Below are 13,003 nucleotides of genomic sequence, written 5' to 3' on the forward strand. Positions count from 1 at the left end.
TGCTCATGTACCAGCTGCTTCCTCAGCACAACATCCTGTCTTTAACACATTCTTTAAGAATTGTCCTTGCTGGACTTGAGGGCCACATAAAATATCACCAGTAGTCTTACTAATTACTTATTACTTTGAATCTCCCCTTGGAGATAAATAAAGTAAGTATCCATCCATCCATCCATCCACCAGAGGCCTGCAGGCTAACAAGTGAATTGGCTCCCTTCGCTGTTTTTCTTATTTAAAAACTCCAAATATTTGTCAAGAGAAAATGGAATTGATTATTTTTATTTGTACTTCTTCTTGAAATTTCATTCAAACCTGCGTTACATATGTGTGAAATCCAAGCTTATGTCAGGTATCAGTGTCATTTCTGCATGGTGTGTAATCTTCAGTGAAATACTTGGCAGTATAGAGAGCGCGCTGTGTACAGCATGGCACAGAGGCCACAGAGGCCACAGAGTGAAGCCTGTGGTCAGACAGAGAGATGGTGCTAAGGGGTGGCCATAATCCCCCTAAATCCCTGAAAGGTTGTACAGCTGACCCAGTGGCACTAAAAAGAAATTAGTTCCTTGCACTTTAACGATTTCTGTGGGGCTTCTAAGTTGAGAGGGAGTAGCTTTTAAACTCTTCCCACTTTTTCTTCAGTATTCCTTATCATCTTTAAAAGCAGTCCTGCAGACACTAGGAGCAATAATCACCGATAACAAGAATGTCATTGATCCCAGTGGATAACCCCACCCTCTCTGGAGACTACCACAGTCTTTTCTTCTGTGTTCTTGCCTTGATACTGTCACCTACTCAAGGGTATGGACATTACCTGACTCTGCTCATCCATGTGCTTTGATACACAACACTGATGTGCTCATGTACCATCTGCTTCCTCAGCATAACAGTCTATAGAGTCACACATTCTTGAATGCCAGTGGAAGAGATGCCAGGAATAACTGATTGCATTAACTTGTCTGTGATGTGGAAAGCAACTGTATCTTTAAAGTCTCTCCGACCCCCACCCTAAAAATCCAATCTTTCAACACTGTTTTTGGCTGTCCTGTCATGGACGCAGCCACTACCACAGTGAGAGCATTCTTAGAGATGATGATCACAGGCTCTGTGAGCCCTGTATTAACCTCTTATATTTCCAATAAAAAACCAAACCTCTTAAATGGGAGTAAAACCTCGTCTGTTTTGAGCAACTGTGTACCAGTGATTTGTTTTCTTAATCATATAGTCCAACACAAGAACAAATCCCCAGACAAGCCTATCAAGCTCGTGGCTCCAGATGAAATGTAGTGTTTACCAAGATGGATCCCAAGAGAGCTCTTTGGAAAACTAATCTACTTTTGAAACTGTCCAGTAGTGTTGCAATTTGTTTAAATATGACTGATTCGTCTGGACAGTATATATTGCTACACTCAGCTAAGAGCAAAAACATAGATAAGGAAAAACAAAAAGCTTTTCAGGGAAAAAAACTAGTTGATGATGGTTACTGTCAGACTGGTCTGGTTTATTTTTATTTTTAGTGAGCTGGACTCATAAGCAACGACATTAAAACCACCAGTCAATTAAATGCAAACTGGCAGGAGAGACCTTCATATAGTGTTTGACATATTATGATATACTCCATGTACAATATGCAAATGGCTGTTTTGTGCTCTGGAATTCATTGTTTGAGTACTCTGTTTGTCCAGTAGAGGCTGGTCAGCAGGGGCATGTAAGCATATCGATTACTGACTACTGTGATTTATGAACTGTTTTCAGGGAGAGTATTTTGATGCGTGATAAGCTTGACATTAGAATTGTTGTTACAGACAGCATGTGATGTTTCCATTAAGATGTCGCCAAGTACACTTGGATTTCCTTGGCTGAAAAGTGTGTGTGTATGTGTGTGTGTGTGTGTGTGTGTGTGTGGGGGGGGGGGGGGGGGGGGGTATTTGATCCCCTGCTGAATTTGTAAGTTCACTCACTCACAAAGAAGTGTCTAATTTCTATGGTAATTTCATTTAAATTGAGTTTCTGTAAAGTAAAATGGGCCAAAATCCCAACTGAGCTGTGTGCAAACCTGGTGACCAACTACAAGAAACGTTTCACCACTGTTTGTGCCAGCAAAGGTTTCTCCACCAAGTCCTCAGTCATGTTTTGCTCAGGGATCAAAAACTTATTTCACTCAATGACATGCAAATCAAGTTGTAACTTTTATGTAATTTGTTTTGGGGTTTTTTTTTATGGATTTTGATTGTTATTCTGCTTCTCTCCATTCAAATAAAACTACCATAAAGATTAGACTATGTATTTCTTTGTAAGTGAGCACACTTACAAATTCATCAGGGGATCAAATAATTATTTCCCCACTGTAAGCACACACAACAGCCGACTTTCCCTAAATAGAACGCAGCCATCATTAATACACCTTTACTTTTCCTGCTATGACACGTCAAATATTCTGCTGTGAAAAAAGTTTATAACTATTTCCTTATAAGTTTTTACAATACATTAAGTTTGCTCTTTGTCACTTTGTTGATAAATTTATTCAGCTGTTTTGTTGTTAGCATGATTTTATCTGTTGTACGTCTTTGCACTCCTGAATGGAACCAGGTCTTGGACTTTACTTACTGCGTTCATTCATTCTTGGGTGAGCAATACAGTATGTTATCAACCTTATTCTATGACTGGCTTTAAAAACATTAAAAAATGGAATGACTCAGTGCAGAGAAGCATTTAGAGAATAACTTACTCCAACGATTACACCTGTGACATCAAAATGGACAGAATTTGCCTCAAGACATTTAAGTTAAAAAAAAAATACAACCAAAAGTAAATTCAGTAATACAAACTGATAGAAGTAGAGGGCAACTGAGTGTAATATTATTGTCTCACATGAGGAACGTTTATTAAGCACTGAGCTGATCACAAATGTGTCCCCACACCAACCTAAAAACTGTCTAAAAATGCACCCAAAAGGTAGCAAAAAGGTCAGCCAGATAAACCTGAGTGGGTTCATTATCCCACCTAAGAAACTTCAGTAGGTCCATCACGCAGAATGGAGGGGAGGGTGAAGGCACCGTTGTCTCCTTTTGCTACTCCTCTCTGAGCCACTTATCAGCTCTGAGGCATTGAAGGAGCAATGCAGAAAGGTCACTCTCAGCTGGTTCTCTGTGGTGGTACAGCCACCATCAACTGTGTTGGCCTGCAGCTGTTTTGTCATCCTGTGAACATGGGTGGGGGCGGGGGGGGGGGGCATCTAATTAAAACCAGCTCTTCAAATGAGAACAGAAAGAAGGCAAATAATGCATTCATTTTTACCTGGGCTTTGAACATGCATTGGTTGTAATAGTCCCATTGCTTCAAAGAGACTTCTACTGGATTTAAGCCACCCTTTCAGGTGTAGCTCTTTGATTCACTCTGCTGGGTATTCAGCCATGTGCACACTGTAGAAACACTTGCTCAGGCTAGTACTAATTAGCCTGTGGGATTATTTTTCAGGTGATGGATTTCATTTGTCAAATAAATTCAGCACAAGTGAAAGAAGCATTTAGATAAATTTAAAAGGATTTTACAAAATGACTTTGCAGCAGTCCCCAGTGTCTACACTGTTTACTTGTTGGGGATGGAGGGAGGGTGGCAGCGACGGGAGTTGCTCCACTTACAGGAAATGATTTGGGTATATATTTGCAAACAGTGGTCTTTTTTCCCTTCACTCTCATTAAACAATGCAAGTCTTCTCGGGGACAAAGATATCCATAATACTAACCTGCAGCGGTCATGGCACTTAAAAGCCATAAACACAAGACAAATGTTCATCAGTTGCATGAGTGAACCACAATCAATCACCCAGCTTAGCAGAGGAAATAGATTATTTACCATGAAGCAGAGTGCTGATGCTGACATAAGAATGAATAAATGAATGCATCCTAATTGTGAGAAATTTCTGTGCATAGTGCCACACAAACAGATTAAATATGCTGGCCGAATAGAAGTGGAGAAAAAGAGGGAACTGTGACTGATCACTATTCGGCTCGTCTGAAAGAGAGGCCAGCAGTTGGAAGAACAACAGCAACACCCTGTGGCTGTGATAACTCATAACATGCTGACTCCTGATCATGCGCGTGTCCCCAGATTGCTTCACATTGAATGTACAATTTACATTTGATGCACAGACAGCAAAAACTAAACAGATTAAACAAAACAACTGTGGACTACAATCCTGATCAGCTGACCTCTAAAACTTAATGAACAGAAATGTGTGGATTTCAGTCAGTTGTTTATGCCAACATCTAAATTCACTCGAATGTGTATTAGAGTGAACTGCAGTTGTGTGTTGAACTACTGAATAGCAAGGCATGACTTGCCCTGCTATACTTATGATATTAAAAAAAGTTCTAAAAATAAAAAATGAGGACGGTTATATAAGTTAATGTCCCCAATTTAGGCATGGCTGTAATTAATGTGACTTCAGTCTGAGAAAACATTAACAAAGGCTCGTTCATCATTCCAGCGGGAAGAGAAAACATGAGAGGACAAGATGGGCACCTAATACCAATGTTGTCCTTGTATACAGCCAGCATGGTAAGAACACATGGGACAAATGATCTAAGACGAGCTTTTTGTAATCTAGTTTGAGGTAGTTCCAACACAGCAGACAGATTATTAAGGAGCCTATTATAAATATAGTCATATTCTCTGAGCAATGTGGGTCTCTGTTCCTAAAGTCCTTATGAAGTCTTTTTCACATCTTTCTTTGATCTCAAGATGTTTTCTATTGAAGTCAAGGAAAAGTGATTATCAAAATACATAGGAGCAATAGTCAGAGAGTACTGCTGGGAACACCTCCAGTTAGAGTCAGTGGTTCTCCAAGTTCTAGATGACAGTAAGAAAAATATTGGACTTGTGGATGCACTATGCCATTGTCCAATGTATAACTTCCTCCTTTGATAGTTCTGTAAAGATAGAAGATAAAAATTCAAAAAGGGGCCTTGGGGTTGGAATAAAAAATAATATTAATAAAATAATTATTTATAACACAAAATGTTTATTTTTTTGCTGGTAAGAATACACCCTTTTCAGCTATTGATGCAAGTTGACATCTGTTCAATAGTCAATGCCTCACCAGTGACATAGAGAACTAAAACTTTCCATCATTTTTGGGACAAGGCCCACTACGGCCAAAGTGTCAAATTGCTTCTGATCAACATTGATCCGATTAGATTTTCCTTTATTCCTGTTAATTTTCAAGTGAAAATCTGACTGCAACTCTTGTGTATCATCCTATTTCTAGGATTGTTTGGATATGTCTCTTATCCATGGCAGCAGCATCAACGTCAATCTCCTGCTGGGGTGCCATATGAACTATACTGTTAGGTCATTATATAGTATACAGGCTATGGTATGATCTACTTTTCTTGCCTCTTTCAGTCCGGTTAGTCCTCATAATCAAAAGCTTCACTGAGGTCAAAGTACCAGAACCTTTTCCTATATCACCCAAGGATTCAGAACATCATTAGAGAACTGGAGAAGATCAAGAAAACTTTGCCTACCTTAGGTAACTATAAGATGATTGGACTCTAAGTGTAATCACTGTGAGTTCAATATCAAAGCTTCTTGAATTCATCATCCAGCCCTGAAGGCAGTTCAGTTTTGTCCTTCTGAAGATCTCAATAATTTCCATCCCCAGCTGTTACGTGTCACTTTGACATTGCAAGAGACTACTCACCTTCATCACTTCCATCATGATGCTGCCTGATGATGACACACAGCTTCAAGGACATCTCTTTTGGAAACAGTGAAAGTCACCAGTGCAGAAGATTTAGTTAATTTGGGGTTTACTCTTGAAAAGTATTTAGGCAACATGCATCTTAATTTTGACAGGGTCCCAAAACATATGCCTGTGGAGGTAGTTCCAAAAGAACTGCCAGGTGAGAGCATTCTAATCACCTTTGAAATAAGTGATTAGAATAATTATTTCAGGCTAGAGGGATGGCTCCTGCTATTAACAACCCTCAGTTCAATATCACAACAAATTAGTTCATGCTCATTAGTATGAGTTGTGCTTGCTTAGTGGTTTGAAAAGCCTCTATTGGGAACATGCTTTATTACTCCCTGTGTGTAGAGCATGTAATTAACATTCATCAAATGCTGTGTTTATATAACATCCCTCCTCACAAATGTAATTTTGGTATTATGTAAGTGTTATTTTCCTGATCAAAAAATTGTTACATCAAAGATCAGCAGAACTGCTCCTGAACTCATAAGTCTATAGAGAAAAACTGGCAAAGATACTTCAAACTAATACACTGTATTTAACATGAAGTCATGCCAGAACCTAACCAAACACTGGCAAAGTATTCAGATGTTTTCATGACCTTCCAGGCTTTAGTTTTATAGACAACTGTGAGCAAAATACAGTACAGTATTCATTCAGTGATTTTTCAGAAATCCTCCTTGTGTGTGCGGTAAATCAGATAAATGAAACTACAACACAAAAGATAATAAAATTACAGAGACATTTAACAAAGTTACAAATGCTGATAAAAAACAGTGAAAGAAAAGAACTGAAAAAAAAAAAACTTGGCTATTCTATGAGATTACACATTCACTACAGAAAGCACAAACACATACTCTGAGAAATGCATAAGAAAGAAATGCAAAAGAAAAATTTTTTTTATTTTAAATATGTGGGATTCGAGTCACAAAATTTAATATATTTTTTGTTCGGTTTTTAAGGAACTGTAGGAGTTACGTATAATATGTAATGTATTATACATATTTCGCCTTGAATTGAATTATTATGCATGCAGTGGCTGAACTAATAGAATTATAGCCTACTTTCAGACTGAGCAACTAGAAAATCTCATGACTGCAGTAACAAGAATTCTCTTGCCTTCTGGTTTAATTCTTTACGTCGAATAATTGTTCTGCATCCATTGTGTGAGAAATTACAAGTTTAGCCCTGAGCCTACAACTTACTAATAATGAATTTATGGAAGTGTACTAATAATAAGACAATGAATATCTCTGAAATCCAATTTAAATTAAAAATTAAATTAAATAATAAAAAAGATTAACTAACAAGGTGTTAAAATCATGAATTCGCTGGTACTGACTTGAAAGCATGTTTACTCAGCAATTATCTACTTAGCGTTTTTTAATTGGAAAAAATCTCGAAATTTCCGAATTAATCATGCATTAGCGCAGAAAAAGAGAACATTATTTTGTGAAGCTAATGTATTACACTTGCGTACCTTTTTCGGTGTCCAGGGGACAGAATTACAATACGCACACACTTCCTGGTGGAGCTCCCCCCCCTGCGAAGAATCAAAATACATTCCTAGCAAGCCAGCTGGACAAGTTGTGAAAAAGTTATGTCTGTTTGTCAAGTGGATAGACAAAAGACTATTTCCAAAAATGGACGTTATTCCAGGGGTTTTCTTACATGAACAATAGAAAGCATCCTCATGTCCACAGAGCCGGCGCTGGTGACAAGTCATCTACGAAGGGTTGGATTGTTGAAGCTAAGAAAGTCCTGGTAGCCAGCGTTAGCAACCAGGCCAGCCAGCTAACGTAAGCTGGATAGCTAATAGGCCTCGAATAAATTGTTTTTGCTTAAGGTTGTGTGGTGATAATGTCAAACTGTGTAGATGGCCTACACTTATTATGTCGTGCCCGATCTTTAGCTTTAACTATACAAAAAGCTAACTTTGAACACTTATTCTGAACAGTACTTTTTCGGGGCAGCTGCATTTAACTGAGCTAGTTAAGCTATGCCGTTAGCCAGCTGGAGGACTGCATCACCGGGGCTGCCAGTAGGCTAACGCTGTTCCGCTTTACCTTGTTTGACGGAATATCGTTTAGTATTGTTTCAGCCTTTAACGTATTTGTTTTATTGAGTAGCCAGGTCCCCTGAAGGTATCAGTCATAATTACGCAACGTTATACGATTGCGTAATTATGACTGATACCTTGAAGCATACCTGAGAATCCTTGTGCTGATTTTAGCCTTAATTACATATTAAAATTGACTTTTTGCCTCTGTTGTTTGCTTGTTTTCATAGTAAGTTACTAGCTGACTTAAGCTAGTAATGTCTCTAACGTTGCCATCAGCGGATATGCTTGAAACACCACCTGGGTATCCATTTGAAGAAATCAATTATGAGGATATTGAAGTTGAAGAGGCAAGTTGTGATTATTTTTGTCCCTTGCTTGTGTCCCTGCTGCATGAATAGAGCTAGTTTCTGCTACAGATGAAGCTTTGATCTATTGAGTGGAACTTCGATGCTAACTACATATTTTCAGGTGGTGGGGAGAGGAGCTTTTGGGGTCGTCTGCAAAGCCAAATGGAAAGGCAAAGATGTTGCAATAAAGACTATTGAGAGTGAATCAGAGAGGAAAGCCTTTATTGTTGAGGTATTGTTTGTCATTTACTTTGCTTATGAGAGTTTAGATTGGTCAAGATTTGTTTAACTGCATGCCTGTAGGTGGAACGGTGTGTAATGTTTCCTCCTCATCTCCAGCTCCGACAGCTTTCACGTGTGAATCACCCCAACATTGTGAAACTGTATGGCTCTTGCAATAATCCAGTAAGTTTGTTGGGATGACAGTGACTTAAAGTCTGTTTGGTTGATTTTATGGGTTTTTGATGGTGTTCTTTCCACCTCAGGTTTGCCTTGTGATGGAATATGCAGAAGGTGGATCATTGTACAATGGTGAGTCAGTAAGTTTTATTACCACACCATTTGTTTTCCTTTGGTAGCTTTGAAATGAACACAGCCTTGCACAGACATAAGAAGCAGCCCTGTTGAATTGACCCTCCAGTTGTTTGCATGTTCAGCCACTTGTTTGATTCCTTTGCAAGTTTGTGTTTGCACAGTGACATGCAGCCCCTGCATTAAATATTGAAATGGACCTGGGAAATCATGCGGTATAACATTCATCAGTAGTAATATAATATTTTGTGTGGATAGACTTTTAGACTGTTACCTTAACAGATAAGTCACATACACTGGTCAACTATCTAACTGTATATTTAGTTTAAACGTTTCAAAGACATAACATTAAAAATGAGATCCTTACTTATTCTTAAAAATACCAGCTTGTTTCTCATGCCAGCAATATGCTGTCACACAGGCATGTATACTGTGTTGAATAACCTGTTTTTAGCTCCGCTATTTCAAAGAAAAATGATTGTTTTAAGAATATTAAGTGTTTAAGCTGCTCAACATTTCAGGGCCCTGTCCTATAAAGCAGGCTTAGTAAACAGTGAGTTTTCACTAAACAGGTTCAGACTCTGAACCTGCTCTGCTCGGTGGCAGGTTTTCCTCAACAATCCCTGAGTTTCTCCATGACTCCTCCCTTACCACAGACCCTGAATCAGCTGATTGACACTCTGTTTCATTTCCTTAGTCAGCTGATATCAAAGCAAATATCAGAGTTCATTAATCTGCATATGTTTATGTCTTCATAACCCAATGTTCTAGCTAGCAGTTGATCACCCAGCACTGTGCACGGGGCTGAGAATTTCAGACCCCACCCCCCCATCCAATACCGCCGGCCTGTGAAATGTTTTTGGCTAGAACCCTGTAACCATTATAATCCCATTTATATGTAGACTTGTAGTTACTTACATTTAACATGAGTGCAATTTGTCATCATTTTAACAGCAGAGTCTGCGAGCACTGGATATCACAGATACAGTAGATACAGGGTTATTTGGGGGTTTCAGCCTAGTGATGGCCTCCCTCACATCTCTTTCCACCTCACTTTCAAAATCACTTTAAAATTGTAGTGAAAAGCTTTAAAATACAAGTTCAACACTTTGAATCACCTACAGATATTATGTCTGCTTCATTTGTCCTCCAATAACAAGGGAGCAGGCCTCACCTGGTCATAAAACTGCTCGTCAGTCAGTTGTCCCTTTAATTTTGAACCTCTGAAAATGGGGAAATGTGTATAAAATGGCTATAATTATTAAATGGTTCATGAAAAAATTGTTTGGTTTAAAATATAGGCAAACTACAAAAAATTGCATTTTTTTTCCGGCACTGTAAATACTTATTTGTATAATGTTCATAATGTTCACTGGGTTTACGAGAATTCAGTGATCGATCACAATCCACACAGCGTTTCCGCCACAGGCCAAAGATGTAAAATTGGCTAATTTCAACTACATTTTTCAGATATAGTTTTGGGGGAAATTCTGGACAGTGCAGCTAAGATAACAAGCATGGGAAGCTATTGGAAAGTCTGGTTGTTCTTGATACATTATTGCTTTGGCAGGTGTGTGCGCAGCTGGGATTCTTGGTGTGCGTCTTTGGCTTTTGCCTTGCTGCGCCACATTTGTCATGTTGTATTGATGGAGAAGTGCTTTAAACCATTGGCATCATGCTGTAGGTGATGTGGAAATTTCTGAGTACAGATGAGTTTTAAATGACTTTTGCATAAAAAAAAAAATTAGGACAAAATTAAGTATTAAAAGAGAGTTTTTGAATCCAGGCTGCAGATAGATTGAATGTGTTCAGATTGTTCGTGTAGAAATATGCGAACACTTGGAAATGCAGTCATAAAATACTGTCAAGCAACATTTTTAGATCACTGAAATGTACATTTTGAAGCCTCCATAGCATCATGCTGACTTTTGAACTGAACTTCTTTATCTTGGTCATCGTTGTATTACCTCCATTATTATTAGCAGCATTTCTGCATCTTATTCATTTGTTTCTGTCTTCACATTGTAAAGTTTAAAACTGGATGCTGTGAGAACTGTGTTCATCCACAGTGGTTCTTGGAGGTGTTCATGAGCTCATGCAGTGATTTCTACAACTGAATCATGTCCTTTTTTAATTCACTGCTGCCTGAGAGGGCCTGAAGATCATGGCCATTCAATATTGGTTTTTATCCATGTCTGTAGAGATTTCTCAGTATTTTCTGAACCTTTTAATGGTATTATGTTAGACTGACCAAGAGTACCTCTTTATATGGGACTGCACAGCATTTTTAGTAACACTGTCTCACATACTAAGACAGTGTCCCACATTTTGATTAGCTCTAGTTTGCTGAAGCCAGCACTGCCGGGAAGATTGTCAATATATGTCAAGTGCAGGTTAACATGCCAGTCTTTTGCTGCCTGTGCCCACATTTTAGTGGAATACTATGGTATATGCCATGGTGTGCTACAATAAAGACTGAAACAGTCTTTATTGTTGGAAGGCAATTGTGATTTTTGTTCCCTTTATTTATTTATTTATTTGCATAATGGAGAATAGACAACAGAATATGGAAAGAAAAAGAAAAAAAAGGAAAAGAAAATGAGATGTGCCAGTGTGTGTGTATCCGTACTGAAACGCAGAGATAATCATCAGACAGAACATCAGCTGAAATAAGAGTAAAGCAGTTATTATGATAGATGGGATGTAAGTTTAGCTGAACACACGTTAGTTTATTTTATTGTTCTTGTATTTACATAGACGGGGAGCTGGGAAAATCGTGTTCAAATGAACGACCCTGCGCTTGGCCTTCACATGTAAAATTTCAGAGTAACAAGTGCCACATTGTCTCAAGCAGCCTAATTATTTGTAAGCTATTTTTCCAGTTGTTTGTATTACACATTATATGTATTTGAAATCTTTTCCAGTGTTTGCTTTCACCTGTCCTGACTTTGTGAAACATGCTGCTGTCATTACAATCTAAATTCATTTATACTTTCAAAATGAATTTTGTAATCTGCACATGTTGCTATGATTCCTTTGTTTGTAAATAAATAGTTGTTAAGTATTTGTAAATGATAGCAGTCTGTTTTGTTTTTTTATTTTTTGTATTTGACACAGTGTCCCAACTTTTTGGGAAATATGATTGTATAATATGAGTGTTTCTGTCTGTATGACAGTGTCATAATTAGTACAGGGCCCAGCACTCTGCCCAGCTGATCTGAAGGTATGTTGTCTGTGGTGGTGTTTGTGACTGTGTTTTCTTGTCCACAGTGCTGCATGGTGCTGAACCCCTCCCCTATTACACTGCTTCCCATGCTATGAGCTGGTGTTTACAGTGTTCCCAGGGTGTGGCCTATCTCCATGGCATGAAACCAAAGGCTCTCATTCACAGGGACCTCAAACCACCCAAGTATGCTCCTCCTCACCTTACACACCTTACACACCTCCTGAATGCCTCCAGCAGAGTTTATCATGTCTTTAAACTAGTTTGATTTAAATGTTGTTCTTTTGTTCTGATCACCCTGTCTGATATTTGAGAGAGGTGCAGAGGTTCTTCAATACAGTTGAAAGATCTTAACATACTGTTATTGCATTCTAACAGGAATGCTGAGGTGTGTGGAAGTGTCAGAGTAAGATGTTCGTTTTGTTTTTTAATTATAGCTTGTTTTGTTTCTAAGATATTGAAGTGTGTTCACACTGCATTTTAATGTAAATAGTTGTATATAACTTTGTTGTTTCAACACTAAAAGCAGTTACTTTTCCTGTGTTTTGATAGAGCCCCAGCAGTTTCCCAGAGCATGTCATTTTTTTCTCTCTTTTATAAGTCAAATCCTACTATTGCTATTATATGATTAGAGAATTTGAAAAAAACACTGTTTTAAAAATCAGTAAAACCTTAAAAGACAGATTGGAATACACTGACTAGCTAAAACATTATGGCCACAGATAAAACGACGTGTGGATGTGTCCGGTACAGGCAAAACGGGCAGTTGTTTATCAGCTTTGGGCTTGTTTAGAATGCTAGCCTAAATTGATTTTAGCTTATCCAGATTGTATCGTGATTGATTTTAGAAAGTGTAGACAACAAAGAACCACATGAAAAGCGATGGCTGCAAATCAGTCCAGCTGCTGAAAATCCAGATTCAGGATGTCTTTTCTGTCTCTCGCATTGCATCACATGCCGACAGCGTCAAATTGAGATCAAAGGAAGCGGTGAGGCAGAATCCATGCTGCTACCAGGAGACTCCCATGGAAGATAAAATAAAGAAAACAGACTGTAAAGAAGAAAAAAAAATGTCTCCTGCTACTTTGAGG

At 38.4% G+C, this 13,003-nt stretch overlaps 1 protein-coding gene across 3 annotated transcripts in view; it reads left to right on the forward strand.

Moving 5' to 3' along the window:
• Window positions 1-7,277: 7,277 nt before the first annotated feature.
• Window positions 7,278-13,003, forward strand: part of map3k7 (mitogen-activated protein kinase kinase kinase 7) — a 30,988-nt gene continuing 25,262 nt past the window's right edge. For 2 of the 3 annotated variants that reach the window (XM_030722314.1, XM_030722315.1), the window contains exons 1-6: window positions 7,278-7,548; window positions 8,039-8,158; window positions 8,280-8,390; window positions 8,498-8,563; window positions 8,644-8,689; window positions 11,960-12,098. In XM_030722314.1, coding sequence (XP_030578174.1) covers window positions 8,066-8,158; window positions 8,280-8,390; window positions 8,498-8,563; window positions 8,644-8,689; window positions 11,960-12,098 — 455 coding nt within the window. In that variant the 5' untranslated portion in view covers window positions 7,278-7,548; window positions 8,039-8,065. Of the gene's footprint in view, window positions 7,549-8,038; window positions 8,159-8,279; window positions 8,391-8,497; window positions 8,564-8,643; window positions 8,690-11,959; window positions 12,099-12,290; window positions 12,319-13,003 lie in introns of those variants that run through there. The other variant, XM_030722316.1, reaches the window with a different exon arrangement.

This window comes from Archocentrus centrarchus, chromosome 24 (assembly GCF_007364275.1).
Source record: "Archocentrus centrarchus isolate MPI-CPG fArcCen1 chromosome 24, fArcCen1, whole genome shotgun sequence".
NCBI lineage: Eukaryota > Metazoa > Chordata > Actinopteri > Cichliformes > Cichlidae > Archocentrus > Archocentrus centrarchus.